Here is a 22,636-nt window from a genome sequence, read left to right on the forward strand (position 1 = left end):
CCGTTTCCCTTTCTAAGGGCAGAAACAGGAATCCTCTCCATAGAAACATGTGCTCATCTTGTGCTTGTCCTATACTGGCTAGGGATGTACGCAAGTCACTTACCTTTTCGAAGGGTGACATTTGCGGTGGGGGGGGGAGGCGCTCCATTCCTCCCCCCGAAATTCTCCCCGGGCCAGCTCTGCTCTGCGGCAACTCTGTGGAGCCGCCAGCCGGGGCTGCCCGTAGCTGGACATCTGGCCACTGGGCAGCCTGCACAGGGACGCAAATGGCGGCCGCCATAGCTGCCACCATTTGCATCCCTGTCTTTTGCCATGATAGGCTATGTAAATATTTACATATTTACAGCGGCTGCCATTTGTGTTCCCTTTATTTTTTTGCCGTGATAGGTTACGTAAATTCTTACGTAGCCTATCACGGCCTCCGCAGGGATGGAAATGGCATTCCTGTGTTAGCCGTGATAGGCTACGTAAGTATATACGTAGCCTATCACGGCTATAATGAAGAAGCGAATGGTGGCTGCAGACGCGGCCGCCATTTGCAACGGCAGCAGGTAAGTGCTCCATTTTGCGCGCCTTTCACAGGGTGGGGGGGCTTTGTTCCGCCACGGATTTCGGAGGGCCGAATGCACTGGCATTTGGCCTCACCGAGATCCATGGCGGAATTCTCTGACATCCCTAATACTGGCTGAATCTGTCTTGTATGAATGCCTGCCAAAAAATGTTTCTTGGAACAACTGCAAATTCCAACACAACGTTCTTGGGTAAATTCTGTAAGACATATCTTACATACTTATGGGATTAGCACAGAAGTTTACCTGCCTACTCTTCCAAGAGAGTTAAACAGTTGTTCAAAGAAAGAATCCACCTATATTCTCAGTGGTGGGACTTATATACCATCACCCAAATGTTGTACTCAATTTGATATCCATTATATAAAATGACATTTGGTCTGGAGCAGTACTTTACAATGCTTACTGTGGCTCTTTTAAGAAAATCATTCACAGCTTTAAGAGTCTAGTACATGCCCTTTGCTTATCTGGAGGGAGGTTTGACAGTGCCCCATCTCATTTACGACTTTGCATCTGTGAGTCTGGCAAAGTTGAGGAGATTGAACACTATTTACTTCGCTGCCATTTGTATGAGTCCCCATGATATAAATTTTTCCACCATATCCCTTGTTTTCTGTCAAATAGACCTCCCCTGTATCAGATTTGTATATTGCTTGCAGGAAACGATGTATATGTTACTACCCAGGTTGCAAAATCTGCCCTGGCTGCCAGAAACTAAGACCCAGGCATCATACTGTGTACTCTCTTATAAAACTAGGGGGAAGGACTTCGCAGCTGTTACTGTGGAGGGGAAGTGAGAGGCAAATGTGTCATTTTAACCATTGTTTGTGTACTGTTTTTAAATTGGTTTTTATTGTATTTTATCCTGTGTTGTTTAAAATTGTGATAGCCTATGGCTTTGAACAATAAAGATTAATTAATTCATTCATTCATTCATTCATTCATTCAAGTAAGAGCTTAGTAAGAGCCTGTCCTACCACAATTGTCTCAGGTAGTGGATTTTGCATGCCATGAGGGGCAGCAGAGTAAGACAGAGAAACAGATTTGACCCATGGCCCAAATCCACCAGGAAACTCTCCTTTGTAAGCTTCAATGAAATGATCAGGACCTGCATGAAGAGCATGATTGTCTTTCTTCATATTGCATTCATCTCAAATAGGACTTGCACAGGAACTTTCCAGTGGAATGCAGCCATATTAAACCATAGAAGAGGGCAGGGCCGTTTGGATTTTCAACCACAGGCACGAAGATTATTTTCTCCAGCCCTATGTAACTTCATGTTACATGCAAATGCATGCACAAAGCTAAAACTTTCTTTCTGCCTTTCTAAGAAGATTGGGAGGCTATGATTTTCAATGGAGGAATGTCAGGGGAAGGTGATCAATCCTCTCCCCACCTGCCATTTTCCCACTCAGTCCTCCCCTCCAGCTGTTTTTCTTCCCATGCAGTTCCAGACCAGATATGTGTTTACAAGGCCATCTGACCCACAGGGTGCAGAAGCAGCTTGGGTATTTTAAGCAGAAAAACTGACAGTGGAGAAAGGATTAAATAAATCCCTCCTCCGTGCTGTTCCTCCACTCAAAGCTACAGCCTCCCAAGCCTGTTTTCCATTTTTAAAAGTCAGGGGATTAAATTTGCATGTAACCTATAGTGGGCCTCTAAGGCTATCTTAAGCGTGAGTAACCTTATCAACTCATGAATGCAAATCTTTCAACCGTAAAAACAAAAGCAAATTTAAAAAACTTGTTTTCCAGTACTCCATGAAAAAACTGTCTTCATATAAAGCCTGAATGTTCACGTGTGAGATCAAGCCACAGGAAAGGTATTTTAGCTCCACAGATGTGCATCAGCCAAACTGGGAATTCTCAGGAGGAAAGGATAGAGCAAAAACACATTCACCTAAGAAATACCTTGACAGCATTGTGGTGCAAACCTCTGAGAGGCAAGAATCTTGAAACACTTCATTGTCTTATTGTCACCTCAGTGCTGAAGATAAGATTACAGAAAGTGAAGCCATATAACTGAAAACATGCAATTACAGGGTATTACTGGTATGGGACTCTGGGTCCTAGTCCAATCATGTTGCCTGCACATCCTCAATGGGAGCTGGAAAGGACATTAAGGAATTTAGAAACTTTCCTCACCAACAAGGCAAGATAATTAAACACAGTTGGAAGTTAGCAAAGTTGATTGCTTTGCATAAATTATATAGGTTGCAGAATTCAGCTTTTCTAGAAGCAGAATTTGGAATACTTTGACATGCTGCTCTTTCTAAAAATATCCCTGATCCCCCCCGCCCAAATGTTCATTACAGGTAAAGCAGAGGGTGTTGAAAATAGGAGACTGAACGCTATGTTTGAGTTATAACTCAGGCCTGGTCCTCACAAAGCAGGTGAGGAGGTAAAAATGTTTCCAGGACTGTACCACTTCAGAGTGCAGACAGAGGCTCATTTAACAGAATATTCTCTTTAAAAAGATTCCTGCACATAGAAAACTAGTACACCAGAGAGGAAAGCTACAGTAGGCTCCTTCTCCATGAAATGTTAGTTTTCTGTGTGCAGGTTTTTTGTATGGAGGAACATCAGGACACAAATTTTACCACCTCTTCTGCTGTCTGTGAGAAATTGGCTGGACCATCCTAATATTTAGAAAGCCACATAACCACTAATAGACCATTATGCGAAGTACAATATGAAAACTGTGGCCATCTTCCTCCCTGCACTAGCTTCTTTGTACTGCCCTGCTTATTGGATCACGTGGTGTGTTTCCTTACAATAAGGTAAGTAAGTTAAAATGGCACAATCCCAGGTGGAAAGCTGCTTAAACATACTGGCAGCCATTACTAGCACAATGAGAAAAAACTGGGAAAGAGGAGCTGCATAGAAGGGAAAGATGTTGTTTATACATACATAATTGTATATCCTACTTTGCTTTACAAAATAAATTCAAAGCAGTTCACATCAGTATACATGTGCGTGCCTGGCTCATTTATCTATGGCCACTGTTGCGACAACTTGTCAGTGAATGCTAGCAGACAGCGCAGACAGTGGATCCAGTCGGAGCCATGTCGTCCTGGCAGTGACTTGCGGAGCTCTGCAGGCTGCTTATCTCAAATAGCTGTGAAAAAGTTGAGAAACCTTTTTATCTTCCCCTGGAATTAAAAGGGGAAGCTTACAGTACCAGTCCGGATGAAATCTTGGAAGAACAGCTACTTCTGCGAAGAAACAGAGGGGCTAGAATCTAAGGTTAGTCACCGGAGTATCATCTACTGAATGCTGTTTGAAACTCCTAAGCAATTAGGAGACATAAGGACAGATGAGCTCCAAATAGTATTTGTGAATTTTAACTATCAGCAATATCTGAGGTCTTGTAATTAAATCTGCTTAAGTGTTTGTTTTTCTGTTTCTGCAATCATACTTGCTTCTTGTGCTTTTGAAAGTGGAGGATGGCAGTACCAAAGGAAAAAAAGAAAGGCTTGGGAACGCGATCTACCCCCACAATTGCTCCCATGACAAAGGTTTCTAGAAATGCCGGAGATGAAGATGAGTTGCTTGCTTTGATAAAAACTATGTCTTCTCAGCTATCAGTGCAGTCAAAGAAGCTTGAAACAATTCAGAACTCAATCATTGCCCTTCAAGGGGCTGTGGATTTAATTAATATCTCTTTTCAAAAGATGGAAATCAAAGGTTAATGCTCTCGAAGATCGGGTTACTGCTCATCAAACTGCCATGGAAGCTTCTCATAATATTTTGTCTGCTCAAATTTCTCAACTGGAGGCCTTCACACGTAGAGCAAATCTTTGTATCCTTGGTATTAAAGACGTGGCTACTGATATAGGTTTGGCTGAATTTATGGATAAATTTTTGCATGAGCTATTGGCTTTATTGGCTTTACCATCTGATTTTCTACTTGGTATTGAGCATGCATATCGTATTCCTGGTTCAATATGTGGCACTAAAGGGACTTTTGGGACTGTTATTGTTCAATTTTCATGAGTCTCTACAAAAAATTATCTTATGTGTCTGGCAAGAGAACGAGGTGAGCTTCGGTGGGGATCAGCAAATGACATGATTATGCTCTTTCCTGATTATACTAAAGAAATCGCTGACAGAAGATGCTCTGACTTGGATTCCTGCGATGCTCTGACTTGGATTCCTGCATTGAGCAGGGGGTTGGACTCGATGGCCTTGTAGGCCCCTTCCAACCCTACTATTCTATGATTCTATGATTCTAAGAAGGCAATTTACCAAGGCGAGACGTTTGGCAAAGCAAATTAACCTGCAATATCATATTAAATATCCGGCTACATTTTGTATTCTTTTTGAAGGCCAGATGAAAAGGTTTTTAAATCCTGATGTTGCAGAGTCATTCCTCAGTGGTATAAAATTAAAACAAGGGAACCAACTCTCTCAGCCTCCTGAGTCAGAATTTAGCCATCTTTACTGTTCTTTTGAAGTGCTGCTTGGGTTATAGCTGATAAGATGTCTAGGCAGTATGAAATGTTTGCATATTTCTGTTTTTTCCTCTCCTTTTTTATGTTATATTGTAATAAAATGCCTGTTTGTGTGTATATGTGTGTGTACACATATAAATATATTTTTAGATATATTACTTAAAATATACAAATGGTTTGTTTTTGTTTTTTGTTTTTCTTCTTCTTAACATCATTATGGGATTATGATTATTACTATTCCTTGCTGGCTAAACCTTTAATGTTTATTAATATGCATTAATTGAATGGTAATATATGGCCAAAGGAAATGGATTGTTTGCTCCTGTTCCTTTGCTATAAGACTGACATTATGACACTGAAAGATAAGGTTCACCATTTGTGGTGCAGCAGATTGAAGATGTAATAATAGCTGCAATATTTGGAAGGGTGCTGTATGGGTATAATTTGCAACTGGATTTATATTTGGTTATTTGGTTTGCTTTTATTGAAGTTTAGATATAATCCTTCCCCCCCTTCTTTTGCTATCCTCCCTTTTCCCCCCTCAGAATACTGTAATGTTGGAAACTGAAGATTTTTATTATGTTATCGGTATTGTTTATTTCATTTATAAAAATAAAATAAAAATAAAAATAGATTAAAAAAAAGGCAAGAAAGTGTGGACAGAGAAATGGAGCTCAAAATATACAGCTTAACAAGGAAGTGTGCCCTTTATTCCTTGGATAGTGCAATTCTTCCCAGTTCACCAAGACATTCACAGCCAGTTCTGTAGGTTTTGCATGGAAACAGGTCAAACCCATCTCTGCAAAGTAGATTAACATTACTGAGCTCAGAGCTCTCTCTCAGACTACCACCACTTGTATCTGATAAAGCGTCTGCAGCGTATTGCTTCCTCTGCAGGCCTTCTTTCATTCTTCCCCCACTTTCCCCTTCACACACCTTTCTAGTAGCGTTGACTGGAATGCACACACAACCTGCTTAACTAGTGCTGTGATGCAGAGAGATAAGCCAGGAAGTAAGGAAAGGGGTAAAGAGCTGTGTTTATTATCAGTTATCTTTCTGCCTGCTGGGATTCCTTTGATGGTGAAAGTAGAATGAGCACATGGGATTTCCCTACAAGGATCTTAGATGACACAATTATTTCTTCTGCAGTAGCAGCATAATTGCAAAGAAAGTCCTGCTGTCTAATTTAAGCAGAAATGTCTGTATGCCACAGAAACTAGCTTTCCATCTTTTCTTTGAACAGGAAAAGGAATAAAATAGGGTTAGGTTCAGTGTGACATTTCAATTATAACAATATTTTTTTCGCCCAACCCCAGAAGCCAAAGCCATAAAACTACCTGCAAGGATTAAATGGCCATCACTAGCTACCAGCCCACAACATGGGAACACATTCATTCATAGCTCTCTGTGAAAACTCTTGTTTGAAGTGCCATGAAGGAACTGGTGATAAAAGCTCTTCTGAGGAGTTTAATAAACCAAGGAAGAGGGGAATTTGACATGTAGGTGTATGCCTATTCAAAACATATTGAGGAGTGAGGTCTGAAATAGCAGTAAGGTGTTCAGAACCAGTTCTGCAGAAAGAAATCTGACCTCTCTTAAAGTATCATAACTCAGGACTGTTTCATATATTACAGAAGGGATGGAGAATGTGTGGCCCTCCAGATGTTGTTGGACTGCAACTTCCATCGCCCTCGACATTGGCTATTCTGGGTAGGGCTGATGGGAGCTGAAATCCACCAATATCTGAAGGTCACACAGTCCCCATTACAGCCTCTACATGGAGAATGCCCCAACACACTTCTGGATGGTGTTGCTCTACGAGGGGGACATGATGTTTGTCATTCTTGTACTATGAGTGCCAGATAAATTAAGAATTCTGTGGAGGCTATCCACATGATCAGGCTAGCGTACACAGTAAAAAACGTAGCAACACCGCTAATGGAAATTGCCTCTTTCTGCACTGCAGAATCCCAACAACAGATGTGATCATTCATAAACAAGAAGGAAGAGTTTGCTTTTGCGAAATCTATCCTGGATTACGTATTACCCTATGTTAGGGAAAGGCAACTGGAGGACCCAACCCAGCCTCTAAGGAAACCACACTTCTTATGCAGTTTAGTTTCATTCTCCAAGAGACGAGAAACAGACCGAGGGCTCTTTAAACAACCCCCTCCAATGTGAACAGCAACAGATGCTCTATTTCAGCCTTCCCAATGGCTACTCTAGCAGGGAGAATGAGAGGTCCAGCATATCTGGAAGGTACCAGGTTAGGAACGCCATTTGTCCCCTATGTAACTCAGGTAAGGTTCAGAAGATGAGATGCATAAGGAACAAAAGTTATTGTTCCTTATTCACATGGGATGGGGTAGTTAAAGAGCTCTTTGTCTTTTCTTGAAGTGAGGGGCTTTCAAAATTGTTTCTGGAGCACAGGTATTTATTTATTTATTTACAACATTTGTATACCACTCCACATCTAAATGGATTCTGGAGCGGTGAACAAGAGATAAAATGAAACAGAAGATAAAAAGAAGAAACATGATATTAACATTATTCTTTTAAAACAGAGTGCCAATAAAACCCGAGGCTTGTTAACCAAGGAAGGCTTCCTAGAAAAGAGCTGTTTTCAGAAGACATTGAAAACAACCCAATGTTGGTGTCTGCCTGACCTCCAGTGGCAGGGAGTTCCATAGACGAACCCTCTGAAGAGCCCTTTGGTTGTGCCACGTGTTCAGCTCACCCAGGAATGAGTCAGTGGTGGCCAGCCGTTCAATCCTTGCTCTTTCACCATATGGCCTGTAAAAAAACTACTTGATGGATCTACCATCCAACCAATAACAACTTCCCCTGATTAGGGTTGTGTGTAGGAGCACAATATAATCCTTTGTTTATTCTTGGGATTTTCATAGGGTATGAAAGGACATGAAAGATAAATTGTTTGGAATTAATGAAGAAGAAAGATTCAGCTTTCCTTTCATACAGAGGATTCTCACTCTTTTTAAATGGGAAGGCCTATTTGTTTAGCACCAGTAAGCATATTCTTCCTAAGTTTAACCAGTCAGACTAACACAGCAAAAATTATTCTCGATCATGTGTAACTGACTCCACAAGATCTTTGGCAAATCTGAACTAATTGTGGAAAACAATACTGATGGGAGCATAGCCCTTTTAGACCACACCAATAATGGACAGTCTGTGCCCTATTGGCTAGATCTATCCCACAAGATAATTTTATCTGCCTATTGGCAGCCTACAAATTTTAATCAAGGCAAAGCAACACTTTTGCCCAGTTTCATTTATAAGGTGAAGAAAATTCTGTATGAGAGAGAGATTCCACACTCTAATGTTACTTCTTTCAGTTTTGCACATAACACCCTGGCTATACCCATGTGTATATATACAACTCATAACTGTGAAGGTCTTAATGCCACCTGTCACTGACTATTGGGGATGCTTTTAAATACATTCCATCTGTCTTTCACGACTGTCAGGCATCTTTCATTCCAATGTCCGCTCATCAATGGAATTGGATTTTTCTCAATTCCAAAACTTGCATTCATGCTGGAAAGTGCGCACTTGCACAAATGTGCAAATCCCCACTTTCATGCTTTAGCCTATGGGGAAAATGCACATTTTTAGTTGGTGGATTTTTTTTAAAAAATTGAATTTTTGTATGACTAAGTTTAAGGGCCATGGTGGCTTAGTGGTTAAGACGCTGAACTGCAGACTGGAAGGTCGGCAGGTCAGCAGTTCGAGACCCGAGTGCTGCGTGACGGAGGGAGCTCCCGTCTTCAGTCCCAGCTTCTGCCAACCTAGCAGTTTGAAAGCAAGAAATTGCAAGTAGATAAATAGGTACCGCCTCAGCGGGAAAGGTAACAGCGTTCCATGCACCTCGGTGTTCAGTCATGCTGGCCACATGACCACGGAAGCGTCTTCGGACAGCGCTGGCTCTTTGGCTTAGAAACGGGGATGAGCACCGCACCCTAGAGTCGGACACGACTGGTTGGGGACACCTTTACCTTTAAGTTTGAGTACAATTCCGGAAAGTAAGAAACTGGTCCACAAGTCTGTGTGATCAGCAAAAGCCACTCCACTGCAAAATCTAGAGGGTAGATTCATAGAAATCTGAACTCATTTGAATCCGTTGCATTTGAATCCCTACTGACTATATTATACACCCTGACCACCTATGAGGGGAAGTGTTGAGGACTCCAGAGTTTGAACCAGAAACTTCAAATACTGTGGCTGGGACAGTTTGTACTCAAATCTCAGAGCCTATCTCAGAGGAACTGGTACTGGCCCCTACCATTGGCAGGCACTGGCAGGCAAGAGGTCTGTGTTGACCAGACCTGATATGAATGTTAGGAAGCTGTCATTCTCTACTTGACTAGTCATCACATACCTTTTGCCTGCTGCATTTCAGGCTCCAACAACTGAGCTGAGTGATCCTATTTCAAGTTTGAATTTAGATAGTTAACCTGAATTCAGAAAACTACCCTGAGATAGCTAGCACAAATAATTGTTCCAGCTAAACCCTGAAGGAGTCTGTTGTTCCTGAAGGAGGAAGTCTTAGGACTTGAAATGTGTGGGGTCTTAATATGTTGCTCTCAGTGAAATATATTTGAGGTCTTCTGTTTGTTTGGCTTGGTTCTATGCTGCTACTGTTCCTTCTTTCCTTCTCTGCATTCAGGTACAATTTCCCACAGCCCAGCTCTAGCAGAAGTTGCATTGCCTGGCAAAATATAGTTCTGGCCACTAATCTGCTGACCGGATTAAGAGGGTGGCCCAGGAAGATACAGAGCCTGACCATCCCTTATCTCAGTGCTAAACTGGGAAGTAACCTTTCTTGAAGATCTCTCTAATTGTAGGTTTGTGAGGCTATATAATACAGACCAAGCCCTCAAACCAAAATGTATAGCAAAAATTAGTACTCTTGCAAGCTCTGCACAAAATTTTTCCCACTCCCCTGTATGCACAGAAGGAACAAAATCCAATCTTTCTTTCTTTATTTGCTTCAATAGGACATGTCTCATGCTGCAAAGACTCTACCACATTCTTTTGAAGTCTTATGAGATCTAATTGCCAAGGTTGTTTTTCCTGACATTCAACCTTTTTGTTAATTTTGCCCTGTTCTGTCAGTACTTCATTGTACCACCCTAAATAGTTCTTCTACTTGTTTGGCGTTACACCCATTAAATATTATGGGCACACCTAATTATAGTCTATAGTTAGTTAAGCAAACAGCGGTAGCTGTGTGGAGATTTTGACATAAACCAGCCTCTCTGCCTACAATTAATTCTCTATTCACGGTTGCTGCCTTCTTTACAATGATAATCCCTGGTGTGACCTCTGTGCTCACTTTCTAGGACAAGAGATGCTGGGGCTAAAATGTTCCTTGAAACAGCGCGTCCTAATCTGGAAGCTCGTTCTACAGAAATAAGAAATTTCTTTATACTGAGTCAAACCATTGGTCCATCTAGCCCAGCATTGTCAACATTGACTGAAAGCAACTCCCTAGAGTTTCAGATTTTCCAGCCCTACCTGGAGATGCTGGGGATCAAACCTGAGACCTTCTGCATGCAAAGCAGGTGCTCTACCACTGAGCTATGGCCTCTCCCTTTCTCCTAATCGCCAATGTGTGGGGACTGCTTGTCATTACTCAGTGGTGAGCAAAATGTACTCTGTACTTGCTCAGGAGTATTCTCAACTCTTTTTTTTAACTCAACATGTTCTAGAGCATAGCCTCAAAATTCAAAATAGATGCCACCAAAGTAGATTACCACAAATTAAGTCCCATGTGGCTCTTGGGCACAGAGAAGAACTGTGATATTATAGTCCAGGGGTAGGCAACCTGGTGCCCTGCAGATGTTGTGAACAACACCTCCCATAATGCCTGACCATTGCCATGCTGGCTGGGGCTTATGGAAGTTGTAGTCCAAAACATCTAGTAGCCCCAGGTTCCCCCTATAGTTCCTCACTTCCAAAATGCATCGGAAGCCACTCTGTTGGAAATTCTCTTTAGTAGGCATCAAGATTACACACTAAATTTATTCAATAAATTGCCATGGACTCAGAGCATATCTAAACAGAGGTTGTAAGCCTTCTGTTACAGCTCCTATCCAATTATGTGTTCAAAAAAAGTGTTCAAATACAGCAGGAAGAAAATACAAAATCAAGCCAGCACATTTTTATTAGACCTCTACAATTTCTTCCAATAGCGAAGTTTAGGTTCTACAGGTACAAAGCTCTAGTAGGATGTGCCTTAAAGCAATAGCCAACAGCTTCTCCCCCAATCCTACCCTAACATTTCATATTCAGTTACAATTTATGGTTTTGTAGTTTCAAATGCGTAGTGCTGTGGCAGTTATTTATGCTCTAGCGACTGCCCATTTGAATTATTGCAATTCATTTAATGTGGGGCTGGCTTTGACAATGGTCCAGAAGCTTCTGTTAGCCTAAAACAAGGCAGCTAGATTGTTAACTGGGACTGCAGATGCAATCATATTATGCCAGTACTTTGCCATTTGCACTGGCTGCCAATCCATTTCTGAATTTTCCCATTCAAAGTGGTTTTAACCTTTTAACCTAGTTTTAACCTTTAAAGCCTTAAACAACTTGGAGCCAGGTTACCTGAAGGAGCCTCTCCTCCCATATCTATCCACCCAGAACGTAAGGTCATGATCCCAGGCCCTCCTCCAGGAACCTCTGCCAAATGAGGCGAGGTGGGGAGCTACAAGAAAGAGGGCCTTTTTAGTGGCGGCACCCCATCTGTGGAACACTCTCCTCACCAAGGGGCTCACCCAGTGCCTATATTATGATCTTTTCAATGCCAGGAGAAGAGCTTTTTATTCTCCCATGCATTTTAAGGCATTTCGTAGTCCTTTTAGATCTTTGCACCGTTTGATTTTGCTGCTGTCTTTACTTTGATTTTAATTGCTGCATTGTTTTTACCTTTTACTGCTCATTTTCTATTGGTTTTATCATTGTTTGTATTTTATGTTTTTAATTTATGTACACTTCGGTTATTACTAAAAGTGCAATAAATAAACCTGCAATAAAGTGAAAGGCCATATTACACGGCAGCTACAGTTTCCCCCAGATATTAATATAAGCAACACTGCTTTTCTTTTATAAAACAGCATTAAATAGTTTCCCATCCATACAATACAGAGATTTCAAAACAGAACATCCCCAGTGTTTCTAGCAAAATGAAAATACCCAACATTATGACAGGAAGAGTGTGCCTGAGAAAGGCTTATCTACTGCAGTCAAGAGACTGAGTATATCTTTGTGTTCTGTGTACACATTGCAGTTCCCTGCAGTAACCCTGTCCATCATGGCTTCCAGTGTCAGGGCTCATTACAACAATGACCTGGTTTGAACATGACAGTTAAACAAGCCATGGGCTGTCATACACAAGCGAGAGGGAATTGGTGCTCTGCCTCCTGCATGCTTGCCACTTCCACTTTTAATCAGCAATCCAGCAACAAACCATGGTTAATCGCTGGGTTGTTTAGAGGTTAAAGGAGTTCAGCAGTCCAGGTCTAGCGGTCCAGGTTCAGATGATGCATTTCAGCTGGAAAAGTGCAGAAAAGGGCAACTAAAATGATCAAGGGGCTGGAGCAGCTCCCCTATGAGAGAAGGTTACAACAGCTGGGCTTGTTTAGCTTGGAAAAAATGAGGGTAAGGGAAGATATGCTTTGTTGTTGTTGTTGTTCAGTCATTAAGACTCTTCGTGCCCCCATGGACCATAGCACGCCAGCCTTCCTGTCCTCTGCTCTCTCCCGGAGTGTGCTCAAGTTCATATTCATTGCATTGGTGATGCTATCTAGCCATCTCATCCTCTGCCGTCCCCTTCTCCTTTTGCCTTCAATCTTTCCCAGCATCAGGGTCTTTTCCAGGGAGTTTTCGCATTAGGTGGCCAAAATATTTGAGCTTCAGCTTCAGTATCTGTCCTTCCAATGAGCACTCAGGGTTGACTTCCTTTAGGATGGACTGATTTGACCTCCTTGCAGTCCAGGGGACTCGTAAGAGTCTTCTCCAGCACCACAGTTCGAAAGCATCAATTCTTCGGCGCTCAGCCTTCCTTATAGTCCAGCTCTCACAGCCATACATTGCTACTGGGAAAACCATAGCTTTGATTATACGAGCCTTTGTCGGCTAGGTGATGTCTCTGCTTCTTACTATGCTGTCTAGGTGTGCCATAGCTTTCCTCCCAAGGAGCAAGCGTCTTTTAATTTCATGGCTACAGTCACCGTCTGTGGTGATCTTGGAGCCCAAGAAAATAAAATCTGTCACTGCTTCCATTTCTTCTCCTTCTATATGTCAGGAAGTGATGGGGCCAGATGCCATGATCTTCATTGTTTTAATGTTGAGTTTCAAACCAGCTTTTGTACTCTCCACTTTCACCCTCAACAAGAGGCTCTTGAGATCCTCTTTGCTTTCTGCCATCGTCTGCGTATCGGAGGTTGTTGATAATTCTCCCGGCAGTCTTAATTCCGACCTGTGATTCATCCAACCCGGCGTTTCTCATGATGTACTCTGCATATAAGTTAAATAAGCAGGGCGACAATATGCAGCCTTGAAGACATGCTAGAGGTCTACAAAACTATGCATGGTGTGGAGAATGTGGATAGTGAGACATTTTTCTCCCTCTCTCAAAATGCTAGAGCCTGGGGTCATCCTATGAAGCTGATGGGTGGGAGATTCAGTAGAGAGAGAAGGAAGTGCTTCTTCACACAGTGCATAGTTAAACTATGGAATTTGCTACCACAGGATGTAATGATGGACACCAATTTGGATGGCTTTAAAAGGAGGTTGGACAAATTCCTAGAGGAGAAGGCTATCGATGGCTACTAGTCCTGATGGCTATGTGCTACCTCCAGTACCAGAGGCAGTGAGCCTAAGCACACCAGTTGCTGGGGAACATGGGTGGGAGGGCGTTCTTGTGACCATGCCCTGTTTGCAGGTTCCTGGTCAACAGCTGGTCAGCTACTGTGTGAACAGAATGCTGGACTAGATGGACCCTTGGTCCGATCCAGCATGGCTCTAATGTTTAACCTATGAAATTGCTGCTCGTGGGTTGCTGACTAAAAGTGGAAGTGGTGGGCACATGGCAGGCAGCATGCCTGCTCTCTTCTGTTCATACACGACAGCCCATGTTTAACGCAGAGGCTGTCATGTCATGCAAACCAGCCCACTTTCTCCAAATACAGCCCTTTACTTTTCCCCGCAGGAGTGAATGACAACCAACCACTTATAAAGAAGAAATAAAGGGATCAACAGGAGGTGGGGTGCAGGTGGGGGGTGAGAAGCAGTATGAGGTGGGGGCTATAACTGCTCCCTGTCCCTAGACTGACTCCAATGACCCCAGCCACTGATGATTGTTTTAGCTGCCCAGGTCCACCCCTTCATCTGCATAGCTTCATCCTTAATTCTGTTTCTTGGTCACACCAGAATGTGACAATATCTTGGGAACTGGCTATTATAGCAAAGGCTTGCAAAGAACCATTGATGTGTACTTTAAATTAAGGTTTCTATTATTTAAATTTAAATAATCTCTCAGGCCAAAAGGAGGAAGGAAGGAATAAGGGTTACAGAAATATTATGAGTCAATGCATGAACCATTTCAGCAGTATTTTGGAACTGAGTATAGGAGGTACAAGTCTTTGCGGAAGCAGATTTTTGAGACAGTACTTGAATTGTTGCCAGTGCCTTTTAAGACATGCCTCCCCTCCCTTTCAAACAAGTTCAAGGAGCAATTGATTGAAGAACTTTAGGCAAGAGAATGGAAAGGTAGCAGAAACAAGATTCTTGGGCAAAGATGTAGCAATTAAAGCTGGGTAGGGAAAAGATCACACAGGGTCCTGAAGGTAATAGAGCACTTAGATGTGACAGAAAAAAACTGTTTTTCCACCAGCATCTTTGTGGTAATGTGCCACAAACTCATCATTTTATATTCTTCTGACATTGCTGATATATAGAAGGGAACTGGACTGCATAAAGCCCAAAGATTATAAAATACACCCACCTAGCATACACACTTGTCTCTGAAAGCCAGGATGCTCAGGATTAGTTTTTAAAAAGCTTCTAGCCTTCAAATAAAATTGAATTGAGTATAGCAGGGACTTCTTGTTGTTCAGTCGTTAAGTCGTGTCCGACTCTTCGTGACCCCATGGACCATAGCACACCAGGCCTTCCTGTCCTCCACTCTCTCCTGGAGTGTGCTCAAGTCCATATTCATTGCATCGGTGATGCTATCTAGCCATCTCATCCTCTTCAATCTTTCCCAGCATCAGGGTCTTTTCCAGGGAGTTTTCTCTTCGCATTAGGTGGTCAAAATATTTGAGCTTCAGCTTCAGTATCTGTCCCTCCAATGAGCAGTCAGGGTTGATTTCCTTTAGGATTGAGTGATTTGACCTCCTTGCAGTCCAGGGGACTCGTAAGAGTCTTCTCCAGCACCACAGTTCGAAAGCATCAATTCTTCGGCGCTCAGCCTTCTTTATAGTCCAGCTCTCACAGCCATACGTTGCTACTGGGAAAACCATAGCTTTGATTGTACGAACCTTTGTCAGCAAGGTGATGTCTCTGCTTCTTACTATGCTGTCTAGGTTTGCCATAGCTTTCCTCCCAAGGAGCAAGCATCTTTTAATTTCAAGATATCAAAAGGCAGAGAGGAACCCTAAATGTTCGAAGTGTCTTGATCTTGAAAGCTTTACTTCCTGAAAGCGACAGTGTATGAATTTAGACAACTGGTTTGTCAAGTTGTTCCCCAGCATATTGATTCTCTCCACGGGAATGGTTGAAGATTCACACAGACTACATGGATCGATGTTATTTCACAGACCAGATGATCATGTGAATGAATGCATTCTCACCTGCATCCTAGTTTTATTCAAAATTAAGTTGCATTGATTCCAGGTGTAATTCTGTGCACATACGTAAGACTGAGTCCACATGAATTTAGCGCAGCTTACTTTTGAGTGTAAGTACAGGGTCCTGTAGTTACTTATCTGAAATCTGGAGAAATTTTCTCTACGGACTTTTGTTATAGTGGGGCTTTATTTTAACAAAAAGTTCACACCTGGTGGCTGCAACCAAGTTGTTGACATTTTCTTCAACTGGTCCAACAAGAATCAGCTTTGTATTCTTTGTATTTTGCCATCATGATGCAATGTAAAGTCTTTGCTTAAGGGCAGGAAAACCAGTAGCTCATTTTTTCCTTGATTTTATTTTGCGTAACTTTCCCCATGTCTTTTTATCCATCTGGAATTGCATCCTTCCTCACTGGCTGTACCATCTCCTGTGTAGGCCTCCCATATAAATAGGTTTGCCAGGTTGTCATCTAAAGATGGAGCTCGTCATGCTAAAAGTTCTGTAGCACCAAGAGTGTGTGTACAGCAGAAAGGAAGGGTAAGCAAAACAATTGTCTCCAGAATCCAGTGGCAAACCTGAAATTTCTACACCCAGAAGTAGGACATGAAGGCAATAGCCCTCCCACATTGTTGAATGCCACTGACATTCATTGCCAAACTACCTCAGAACTATTAAGGCTCTAAACAGCTAATGTGGCTGATACCTGTTGTTAGCCTATCCTTCACGATTTTATTTGATTTGTATCTTGCTTTTCTACCAAGGAAATTACACTCAAGGCAGATAGGTGAGGCAGGACTTCCCTTTCAGATAAGCCATGCTGATTCTTCCTTGGCAAGGCCTGTTCTTCTATATACTTAATAATTCTATCTTTAATAAGGCATTCCACCAACTTATCCAGAGCAGGCCAGGGTTCCCTAACCATTTTGGACCTGTGGGCACATCTGGGAATTTGAGAAACTGCTATGCACACCACAAAATAGCTCCCACAGAGGATGTGGCTAGTCACATAATGGCTGGCGTGTCACATAATGGCTGCCGCATGCGCCTGGCTAGTCAAAAGAGGTGGCACAGGATAAAAGGTGAGGCTAGAGGCTGGGAGGGAGGGGGAACTAGTAAGGCGAGAGAAAGAGCAAGGTTAGAGGCTAGGAGGAGGGAGAAACAGCAAGGTAAAGAGGGGGGAGAGAAATAGTGAGGCTAGAGGCCGGGAGTGGAGAGAAACAGCAGGAGAGAAAGAGCAAGGTTAGGGGCTAGGAAGAGAAAGACTACAGACAGAGAAGGGAGAGAGACAGCAAGGAAAGAGTTGGGTGGAGAGAAATAGCAAGGCTAAAGACTGGGAGTGGAGTGACAGAGAGAGCACAAAAGGGAAAGATCTGTGTGGACTGAAGAAGACTGGGTGGGGCCAGAAAGCAGCTCTTTCCTTCTCTTCCTGCCAGCTGAACAGTTGATCAGCGGCAGTTTCAGGAACAGGAAGGAGAATGTTCTCATGTTTTTAAATTAAAAATAAAAGTTTGAAAGGGGCAGGGAGTGATGAGCTTCATGGGCACCATGATGGAGACACCTGTACTAGGCTAACTGAACTGTAATTTCTCATTTCCCTCTGGACCCCTTTTCAAAAATCAGCATTATGCCAGCTACCTTCCAATTCTCCAGTAAGGAGGTGATATTAGTGACATTACATATACTTGTTATGAGATCAGCAACTTCACATTTCAGTTCTCTAAGAGCTCTTGGTGTATGCCATCTGGACTCACTGACTTGTTCATTTTTCATTTGTCAATCAGTCCTAGAACTTCGCCTCTTGCTACCTCTGTTTGAGTTGGTTCTTCAAACCCTCCCTGAAAAAAACAGTTCAGGCATGAGTACCTGCCCAACATCTGCCCACAGCAAAAATGTACATAATTTATTCAACCTCCTTGCAGTATCCTTATCCTCCTTTAACAATCCTTTCACTTCTTCCTTGTCTAATGGTCCAGTCCTCTCCCTGGCTGGTCTCCTGTTTCTGATGTATCTAAAATAAGTGCTGTTGGTCTTAATGTTTTTAGCAACATGCTCCTCAATGTCTTGTTTTCCTCATGTTGTCAACTTCCATTTGTTTTGCCAGAGCTTGTACTCCTTTTTGTTTTCCTCATATGAGCAAGTGTTCCACTTTTTAAAAGAAGGCTTCTTGTCTTTTATAGCTTCCTTGGCTCTGCTCCTTAGCCGTGATGGCATCCTCTTGGACTTTTGTTCCTTTCCTAATCTGTGGTGTTCATTCTAGCTGAGTGTCTATTATCGTGGTTTCAAATAACTTCCAAGCATCCTGAAGAGATTTACGCTAGACTCTCCCTTTCAACTTCCTTTTAACTAATCCTTTCAATTTTGAGAAGTTTCCTCTTTGGACATCAATGTGATTTTTCTAAGCCTCCTGGGCAACTTTCCACTTCTGTGTGTGTGTTTGTGTGTGTGTGTGTGTGTTTAAATAAATGTTTATCTATCTCACAGGGCTGAATCCAGACATATCTGAGGGACCGCCTATCTCGGTGTGAACCTGCTTAGTTATTGAGATCAGCAGGAGAAGCCCTTTCGATGGCACCCTCACTTGCAGAGGCCTACTTGTCAGACACATGGGGAAGGGTTTTCTCCTATGTCACTCCCAACCTCTAGGGCATACTCCCTATGGAGTTGCAACTGGTCCCCACTCAATCTGCATTCAGGAAGGGGAGCAAGATGTACCTTTTTAACTTGGTTTTTTAAAACACTGTGATGTTTTTAGCGTTCTTTTTAGTATTTTATTATGTTTTTATTTGACTCTGGTTTTTAGGGTTTGAACTTTTTGTAAACCGCCGTGATTGGGCCCAGAAAGGTGGTATAGAAATGCAATAGACTCCAACTCAATGTTTTAACAAGAAGTTCCTCAAATTCTTTCTCTGTCCCCTCCATTTGCCTTATTGTCAGCTGAAATTTCTTTTGCCAAAATTTGGCTTTTTGTTCTTCTCGTTTGAACAAAATCCAGTGTTTTTTGGGCACAGAATATGAGTTATTGTGCTTCAGGGTTTTGTTCTGGTACAGAACATACACAGTGGCAACACCAATCTAGGGTGACCAAATGAAAAAGGCAGGACTCTAGTACCTTTAATAGTTCTATAGAAGGTATTTTTGGCAGATGCAGCTTCTCTCCCCACCCCACCCCCCGCCCCGCATGATAAGCAGCACTACTTTTGGTCACCCTTATCAGTGCTTTCCAGATTAGTCAGCAGAGGTTGTATCAGTCTTCTGCAACCTGGTCACCCCCACCAGCTGTTTTGGACTTCAACTCCCATCAGCCCCTGCCAGCATGACCAATGGTCAGAATGCTGGAAGTTGATAGTCCAAATCTTTTGCAGTCGCCAGGCTGGGTAAGGCTGAAAATGACAGCACAATCCTATGAGTGCTTACCCAAAAGTAAGCCCCATTAAATTCAGTGGGACTTACTCCCAGTGTGTAGGATTGTGGCCTAACAATGCTTTTTTTGGTACTTTTTTTGCACACCAGACTGACCCACCTGGAAACCTCACCAGAACGTCCTCTTAAATCTGTTTGGTCTTAACTCCACATTACAAGAGACACAGAGTTATTGTCACTTCATGTCCCCCTTTTCCTCTTAAGGGAGATAGATAGATAGATAGATAGATATGTAAACCTCTGTCATGCCCCTGTATGGGGCTCCCAGTGGTCTCCCATCCAAAGGACTGAGCAGATGCACACCAGCCTATCTTCAGCCTGGCATGCCATGAAGGGTGGTTGTGAGCAAATGTATCAGGATTGTAAAGCACTGCGTGTACTTACTCTGTGTTATAGGAATGACACAATATATACACAATAAGAGAAATGTCTCGTCTCACGTATGTATCTCCACAGGTTCCGAGGTCTTCTTCAGAGGATCTGCTTCAAGCAGTTGGATAGGTGGCAAAAAGGGGTAGGGGTTTCTTGGTGGTGATGGCAATTTTGTGTAATGCGTTGCCCAGGAGGCTGACTAAGCTCACTCATTCATCTCCTTCAGAAAGCTAGTTCAAGCACTACCTATTTAAAAAGGGTTTTGCAATAGTCGTTGGCTGTTAATTCCCTTTTTGAATTTAGTATGTTTTGCTGGTGTCTGCTTTCCATTATCTTGTAACTGAATTGATTTCATTGATGTTTTATTGCATATTGAATTACTTCCAAGTCCTTGCAAGAGCCTGTTTATAAATGTGCTGGACTGGTGGGATATATATTTTGTGGGGCTGTCACCTCCTTAAAGAAATTCAAGTTTTAGCCAACGAGAGTGCATTCCTATGCATGCTTAGGCAGAAAAAAGTTCTACAGCTCCCAGCTTTCCCCAGCCAGCATGTACTTGTAGGACTTTTTTTTCTGTCTAAACATGCACAGGATTGTGCCCTTAATCAATTAAATCTGCATAATCTGCATATGAGGGAATAAAACAGGTATAAGGTTGGAGCCAGTGGTGCCATTCCACTAGCGGAAGGGAAACTGCTGGTGGAATAGATTTCCACTCTCTGTTGCAGCCTCCTAAATTGACTCCAGAGGACTGGGGACCATCAGGAGCAGATTTGGGGGTGCATGAGGGGCAGGGTAGGGCAGGGTGTCCCATTACATGAGCAGACTTTCACTCATGCAACATTGGATCCAACACACAATCTTAGGAGACATCCCCCTTCTGGTTCCCTACCGGGGGGGGGGGGAACGCCTCTTTTGTTTGCAATCTACAGTTTTTGCTAACACTTATATTTTTAAAAAAGGGGGGCACCTTTTTAGTTGATCAAAATGTAATTAATAGATTCATTTAACTGATCAATGGACAAGAGATTGGAGGGAGTCCTATAATTTTGAAATCAATAAAACAATTGCTAAAAATCCCCATCCATAGGTCTTCAGTACCACGGAGAAAATTCATTATAGGGTTAAGCAACGACAGTTCTGCTCAGTCAGGTAGCCAAGCGCGGCTTGTTTCTCCCTAGAGGCGATCGTAACAGGTGAGCGGTGTGTACACCACCAGGCACCAGAATTCCCTGCCCGCCTCTCCTTGGATCGTGGCTGCAGCCGCCAGGGACCCGCTATTCTTTTCTGTTTGGCAAACTGCAAATAGTAGAGTAGTTTCTCTCTTCCCATTCGCCCACCTCCCGCTTTCTCCTATGCGCGCTTCTGGTCGCCCGGAACGAAGGGTGCACCACTGTCCAACACGGTCTTGGAAGCAGGCCCAGTTTTGCTCAACGGTGAATGTGCAAAAGACCGCGCTGCACGCAGATGTTCACACGATCGGCGAGTCAACCCATGAGCCCCAAACCGTAGTGCAGCCCGGTCGCCTCCATATTGACTCGGAAGTCTCACGGAGTTCGATGGAGTTGCGCTCCACTGAGTGCGTATACCTTGGGTGTGTATACTTGTGTGTGTAGGCGCTTTCCGCAAGCTGGTGCCCTCCAGATGTTTTCGACTTCAACTCCCATCAGCCCCAGACAATGACCAGGAATGCTGGGAGTTGTCGTCCAAAACTTCTGGGGGGCGCCGGGTTGGGACTGCAGCCTTCACGTGCCCTGGCTGGGTTCTTTCGGACGTGAACAGCCCGAGTGGCGGCGGAGGACCAGATAAAGCCGCAGGAGGGCTGAATCGGCGGCAAAGTAACATATATGCAAAGCAAACCCCAATTAATTCTTACGGGCTGGGCTGTTCACGGGGGAGACCTATGCGTCGCTTCTTCTTCTCTCGGCAGGATGCAACTCTCCACCAGGCACTGAAAGCGCTTCGCAAGCTTGCGGCCCGCTCAATGCACGCGCAAGGCCCCTCTCCCAAGCTCACGACAGCGATACGTTTGCAGAGACGCTGGGGGCTTTGCCCACATGCTTCACACGCACCAGCGCGCGCGCGCGCGCCCGCCCCCCCCCCCTTCCCCGAGCTCGGAAGCGGCAAAGCTTCGCAAACGCCCTCCCCGCGCGTTGGCATCTTTCTCGCCCCGGAGGAGCAGTAACGCTCGCCTCCCGTGCCCCCCCCACCGCCACCCCGCCGTCGCGGCCAAGCAGTACCTCGGATGTAGGTGCACTTGCTCTCGTCCAGCAAGCTGGAGCCGGATGCGCCCATCGTGCAGACTGATAGTCAGGGCGACGGCGAAGGACAGCCGCTGCAGCAGGGCAAGGGAGGGGGAAAGGCGCGGGGTGTGAAGCTGTGGTGTCCCCAGGCCGAGCTGCCGCCGGAGCAGAAAGCCGAGGGATCCGACGTCTTCTGCTTGCCACTGTCGCTGCGCTGCCAGGCAGCTCCTCAAGCCCAGGCAGTCGTTCCTCTCTCTCTTCCCCTCTGTCTGCAGCCCAAGCGCAAAACTTCCTCCAGCCAGGGCACCGCCCTCCCAGGCGCCTCCTTCCCCGCTCCTCCTGGCAGAGGGTCAGGCAGGCGAAAGCGGCGCGCTCCGAGGGACTCGAGGCCTTCTCCTAGGGCGCTCTGAACGCCCGGGGGCCCTCCTCCCCTTGGACGCCGCTTTCAGGCCCGCTCTCTTCATTTATTACCTCCCCACCCCCGCCCGGTGTCTCACTCTTTTCTTTTGTTGGCAAGATTATTCAGAGGTGATCCCTGCCTAAAATGCATCGTTCTCCCAAGAGATGTTGCGCGCGGGGGGGGGGGGGTGTCTCTTCATACGTCACTGGATTCAGCCCCTCCAGGTACATGGACAATGCACGTGGCTGTCTTGATTGCACGTTAGGAACCAGTTCTAATGGGCAAGTTGTTGGGGTGGGGTCTGGTC

At 44.0% G+C, this 22,636-nt stretch overlaps 1 protein-coding gene across 1 annotated transcript in view; it reads right to left on the reverse strand.

Moving 5' to 3' along the window:
- NIBAN1 (niban apoptosis regulator 1) overlaps positions 1–22,406 on the reverse strand; it is a 100,965-nt gene extending 78,559 nt beyond the window's left edge. Inside the window, 1 exon segment of the mRNA XM_084851371.1 lies at positions 21,927–22,406. Within this exon segment, the coding sequence (XP_084707497.1) occupies positions 21,927–21,981 (55 nt within the window). The 5' untranslated portion in view covers positions 21,982–22,406.
- Positions 22,407–22,636: the final 230 nt, after the last annotated feature.

This window comes from Heloderma suspectum, chromosome 4 (assembly GCF_057233095.1).
Source record: "Heloderma suspectum isolate Gila_16-S chromosome 4, 16-S_ref, whole genome shotgun sequence".
Lineage (NCBI taxonomy): Eukaryota > Metazoa > Chordata > Lepidosauria > Squamata > Helodermatidae > Heloderma > Heloderma suspectum.